General features: G+C 38.3%; 1 protein-coding gene across 2 annotated transcripts in view; it reads right to left on the bottom strand.

Annotated features, from left to right (window-relative positions):
* Window positions 1-1,247: 1,247 nt before the first annotated feature.
* slc38a4 (solute carrier family 38 member 4) overlaps window positions 1,248-6,252 on the bottom strand; it is a 69,166-nt gene continuing 64,161 nt past the window's right edge. For both annotated transcript variants that reach the window (XM_041780741.1, XM_041780742.1), the window contains exon 16: window positions 1,248-6,233. In XM_041780741.1, the coding sequence (XP_041636675.1) occupies window positions 6,129-6,233 (105 nt within the window). In that variant the 3' untranslated portion in view covers window positions 1,248-6,128. The remainder of the gene's footprint in view (window positions 6,234-6,252) is intronic.

Genomic DNA, 6,252 nt, shown 5'->3' with positions numbered 1-6,252 from the left:
AGCAGTAGATGCTAGCTACAGAGGAACAGGAGGATCTATTTTATTACCAGAGGCCTGATAACATCTGATCATTATGTCAGAAATATGGCTTTGGTTGTTACTTCCTGAGGTGCCAGCTGGGACAGAGATGGGTTATGTAAGGCTTGGTGCAACCAAAAGGGATATTTTTCAGGCATTATCACACACATTATTGTGGATTTTATGATAATGCTCAATTACAAGGTCACGTAGCTGAGATGAGGTTTTGATAGCATTTACATTTTGTTTTTTGCAAATTCATTAAAAACAAAAACTGTTACATCACACTTCTTGTAGAGCTCAGAGATGGGGTTGTTGCAAGGCACAACCAGGACTCCTCGAAGACCTGGTTGCCCAGCCAGTCTGAGCAATCAGGGGCAAAATGCCTTAGTAAGAGAGGTGACCAAAAACCTGATGGTCACTGTATGAGCTCCAGAGGTCCTGTGTAGAGATGGGACAAAGTTCCACAAGGACAACAATCCCAGTACCATCCCAATGGTGAAGCATCGTGGTGGCAGCATAGTGCTGTGGGGGTGTTTCTCAGCAGCAGGGACTGAGAGACCGGTCAGGGTTAAGCAGGATCTCAGCTGATGAAGCTTGTGACTCCTTCAGAGTAGTTGGTGGCCTCTCTCACTGATCCCCGAGCATGGTCACTCAGGTTTGAGGACTGCCTGATCTACGCAGATCAACACATGTGCCAGATTCCTTTCATTTCTTAATGATTAATTTAACTGAACTCTGGCGTATATTCAGTGGCTTGTAAATGTGTTTGTATTCATCCCTTGACTTATACTTTTCAATAACAGTTTTTCTGCATTGCTTGGAGTGTTCTTTTGTCTTCATGGTGAAATGGTATCCAGGAATACTGATTAACCAGTGACTAGCCCTTCAAGACATGTCTCTTTATACTTCCATCTCTTGAGACACATTGGCTGCACTAAGATGATCTGCATATTACTGATTGTAAGACTACTAGCACTAACTGGCTGGAGCTTGTTTGAATTAGGTTAGTGACTTTAAAAGGGTTGAATATTTATGCAGTCACTTCTTTGACACTACATATTTTTGTTTAATTGCATTTTTTTTGTATTCTTTTGTCACTAAACATATTGACCATGGTTGATTTCTAAAATCAACAAAAGCTAACACATCCAAAGATGTGAACAATTTTTATAGGCACTGTACATTTCAAAACAAAAGCAATCTGAAAGAAGTACAAAAACTCAAACTATTTTTTATTTCACATTTATTTGTCATCATAATGAAACAGCATCACTGATACAAAAAACATCCCCTTTGTGTGGGTATAATTACAAATCTGAATGTTCAGCCTGATCCACAGGAAGCAGAGACACTGAACAACAGTAACATCGAGCAAGTGTTTCTCCACGGCTGAGGGTCCATAGAAAAATAAGGCAGGTGGTTCTGCACAATTCCTTTTTTTTTAAAAACACTGTTCAAGAATCAGCTGGGGACTTTAATAAATCCACAAGATGACTTCTCACAATATACAACAGCATGTCATAGATTGGCTCAATCATGCAAAGAGTGGAGATATGTGAAGATGAGTAAAAGTGAAAAGAAAAATCCATTCAGACTGAATACCTGAGAGGCTACAGGGAGAGGAAGTGAGAGTTTAAGAGCATTAGGAGGCTACGTAGGTATACATCAACATTCGTTAAGTTTAAGGGAAGGGTTGTCAACATTCCCAGTACTTTGATACTTTTCATTACTTTTAAAATTATGCTGTCTGAGATTTTATGTTTGACAATATAAAAGCTTTAAAAGTACAGATCTTTAGTTACATATCTGATCCAAAGCTGCCTGACAAAGAGAGCAGCTGAAATCCACAGGTTGGTTTGGACTGGCTACACACAAGACTACTTTTAAATCCTATCTGATTTTGAAAACAAGGGAGATGACAGACATAAGAAGAGTTTCAACTGGCTAAAATCCTTCGAATGCACAATCTAGTTAGTCGGCCAGCCCACGAGACTGCCACTACTTTCTGAAGTAACAAATTCACAATTATGGGATACGAGATCTCACAGAAACTTGTGTAAACAATCGTCACTTTATGGGAATAACAAATATGGAGGACATTCACCGTCATCAGCTGGCAAAACTGAGGCATAGTTTGCTTGCAGCGGTTACACAAGCCTTGATTGGGCCATGATTGTTGAAGGGAGGGGATCGAAGGCAAATCAGGCCTAAAATCTGGTCTAAAATCGTCGACTGTGTAGCCAACATTAATCAGATTATGAAAGATAATGCTTTGTAAATTGGCAAAATATACTGCACTATTTAGCCATTGTGCAGTAATTTCATTGGATTATGAGAATGTGGTATAAAGGTTTAAAAATTATGGTAATTTGACAACCCTACAAGAGAGTATAACAAGATTAAAAACGCTTTTACCACATTCATAGCGAGCACTGTAGAGACCCTTCGTAATGAAGCTTATTCATGCCATGCTTCAGTTCAAGTAAGTCAAACCTCTCCAAAACAGGGTACAAAGGTTTTCCATGACAGCAGTGATCTACATTATGAGCCACGGTAAGGTATGAACAGCAACGGTATACGATTGTCCAAGGAGAGCTTCAGAACCTGAGGGTTCTTGGGCATTTGTCATCATTTCAAGGGTTTTTGTTACTGTAGTATGGCTGGGAAATTATCCAGACGATAATGTTTTGCTTGTTTTAAATGTGCGAACTGTTTCCGGCAAAAATATTCAACTATGGTTGACTTTTACGACTAACTGCAGTCTAGTGTTGGCTACTTGGAACCAACAAGCTAGTGAAACTTTCAGCTGTGTTTCACCCTGTTATGAAGTATGCCGTTGGTGAATTCATTCTAATATGACAAAATAAAGTCAAAATATGAAAAAAAAAGATATATAGAGATCAAAATTTCTACAAATATACAAGCATCATATAAAGAAAAACTACTGTCATACAGCAAGACAAAAAAACTAATACATGTCATATATATTTATATATATTCTAAAACAAACGCTGGATTGCTGAAGACTTGTAAAGCAGAATCCCCAAAACAACCCACTCACAACAAGTATCAGTGTACCATAAAATAAAGAATATTTACAAAGCATATACAAATGTCCAAAAAGACCAAGTTTGTAATCCAAAAACATGCACATAATACACTATTTCATTTGAAATATCTATTTGTTTCATGAACTTAGATCCACAAAGGATCTGTAAAGGTTGTCCACTTTGGCTGGATGTGTTCGTGACACGCATCGGCATCAGAGGAGAGCTGAGATGAGGTTTTGGTGTTGAAGGCACCAGCAGACATGAGCCAATTACAATACGGATAATCTAAAAGGCACATTTAAACTACCTGATGATAAGCTGATCCTGTTATCAAAGCAGGAAGACCCTTTTGTTTCAGCTAAAAAACACACAATTCAGATGCTGAGGGTTAGTAACGCGAATCAATGTTACCTAAAAACTATATAAAGACAATTAGAAATGATTACATAAGCTAAGTTTCAGAGCTTGATTTAGTACTTGCCCTTACAATGGGTAGACCACATGTCCAAACTGGTGTTACATCCTTTTGTTTATATCTCAGAAATTTACTATTACAAGGAAAATTTTGATTTCTTAAGGGTGAACCTCTTTCTATTTGTTGGCGAGATCCACATGGGAAGGTTGATACCATCATGCTTGTGGGATAAAGCTTGAGCTTTATTTGTCTGGGAACCGTTAGCTAGAAAGCAGCACAGAAAGTTCTACATACCAGCTTAGGAGTTAGAAAAAATAAAGCGTTGCTTATACCTTGCATTGACATCTGTTTTACCAAGTTGACTGCACTTCATATGTGTGTATTAGTAATATGTCTTCAGTGAAAATCTGCAATTGAACTCAGTTGCCCGCATTTTACGCAAATAATACATAATTTTTGGCAGCTCTTGGGCTTCATTTTTATCGATTAAGTGAGTGTAGCTGCTGGAATACAAATGAATAGCTGCAAGTTGGCCGCAAGCTAAGAGGCTTTAAGTGCCTCTTTAACAGCTTCTCTCTTTTTTGTTGTAAACATGATTTTAGAACAACAGTCATGCACGTTTTAGCAAATAAACCCTATGGATTATATTTCTGTGAAATCTACATTTTTCTATTGGGCTTTACCCAGTTGAGTAGTTGACTTAAGAATTCTGTTGTCTTGGATGAAAATATCTTCCAAAAAGCTGGTTTTCCCATCATAAAATCTTAATTTCTTGAGACCTCAAAAAACAAACAAAATTTATGTTATAATGGCAAAACAGAGTGAAGCAAAGTGATTGCATGCATCCTAAAGTTTTGACCGACCAAAACATCTTAAAGTTTTTGTGGGTCTCTTTGATCAGTAATATGTTTAGTTCGATTTAAGGATCAAATTGCAAAATTTTCTTTATCAAGTTAACTATAAAAAAAGGCCTTAAGTTTCAGTTGTAGTTTCACATACAGACGAAGTGGTAGGTCCTATGGCTGGACCAGTTGAGAACCACTAGTGTAGGGAATACACAGAAAATGGATTAGGACCACATATTTTTAGGTCGTTTTAACACCTGATAGTCCGCAGGTCTCGGTTCGGTTCGGGGCTAAACCCCTAACCTGACACGCCAGATAGATTTGTTCACACATCCATCTGGAAAACCTTCGATAAACAGGGTTTGGGAAAGGGCAGGGCCTTGAAAAAAATAACTTGGAGGGTGACTGGATGAACGTTCTGTCTGTAAATCTGTGTTAATGCAAGGTGTAAACAGGGTCTTTTTCTGTTGAAGTAGCAGGGTAACAGTGACATCAATCGACTCATGTATCTCGCAACAAAATATCCATGTTATTATTTAGTCAAAAGCCTACACTAATTATATTCCATTTAAATAACATTTTAGAAAAAAGGGGGAACTTTTTATCCTCATTTAAGGTGATATGGAACAAGTTTACAACATTTTATACAATATAGCCGAATATCATTCATCTCTATTGACTGACTGTGATTGTTTTTCTTTAACTTGCCCGAATTTTAGCATGGAGCATATATTTTTTATACATTTTTGCAAGTTATTTAGAGAAATAATACACTCTTGTTTTGTAGCTAGCAGTCTAACCCTATTCAAAGTAGCTAATAAGTTAATGAAGGAGAAGCGTTGAAATTTGAACTTCATACAACCTGAAGGTCTTTTTGAGGCTTTTATGTACAACAACAACTTATTTTCAGTAGACACTTCATTATGTACATTAATACCTTGTATGTTCCAGTCCCTCTGTAACAGAAATACTGGGAGCGTCTCCTAACTTCGTTTACAGCGCCGGCAAAGAAGCCCGTATCATCCAAATTAGCTTAAACTGTATGTGCATGAGACTTTGGCACAAAATGTGATGGTTAGCAGAGCAGCAAAATAAACCTGGGCAAATGTGTTTTTGATGATTGCATGATGATTTTAGGATCTTTTTACAGAAAGCTGCTTAATAATGCTGGTGTAGTTTTGTTAAACTGTGTTGATATGTGTGTTTTTTGTGTGTTAGCTCTACACACAATGAGATGTAATGCTAGAAGTGCTCCTTGTTTCATGGAGGATGATACACTCCAAATGTCTCCTTCCTTCAAGTGCGCAGAGGACTGGGGGACTGGCATCGCCATTCCAGCCTTGTGAGTTAGCAGCTCACAGATCTGCTTCAGGTGAAGGCTGTATAGTCTGATCCATCTCTTCACCGCTGGGAAAGATCATGATTATGATGGTGATGTCAGGCTGTTTTAGAGGCACGTTAAACCGGAGTCTGTTTCTCCCAATCTCCTGGTTTCTCTCCTTTCTGTCATGTCACATCTGAAATTTTACAGGAAAAAAAAAAAAAAAAAATGCAACTGGGCAAAAAGGTTCCCCTCTTTTGGGGGGGAAGCTGAATTTGTCTTATCCAAATGCAGCATAATATGTCCTTATGTTTGAGTTTTATGATCAGTGTTGGGATTTGAAGAAAGGGAAGGAACCACGGATGTTCCTAGATGTTTGACCAGCAGAGGTAAAAAAAAAAAAAAAAAAAAAAAAAAAAAAACAGGGATGTAGCAGGATGGTAGAGGGTCTGCTGCACTCTTGGGGAAGAAGAGGTTTAGTGTTCCCCGCTGGAGCCCGGGGGGTTGTGGATCCAGTCGAGAACGATGAGTGACAAGCTGCCAATCATGAAGACGATCCCCACGACTAGAAAAACGGCCGCCTGTAGGGAGAGAGGCGCA

The sequence above is a fragment of the Cheilinus undulatus genome, linkage group 23, assembly GCF_018320785.1.
Source record: "Cheilinus undulatus linkage group 23, ASM1832078v1, whole genome shotgun sequence".
Classification (NCBI taxonomy): Eukaryota; Metazoa; Chordata; class Actinopteri; order Labriformes; family Labridae; genus Cheilinus; species Cheilinus undulatus.
This window is presented reverse-complemented; position numbering and strand designations above follow the sequence as displayed.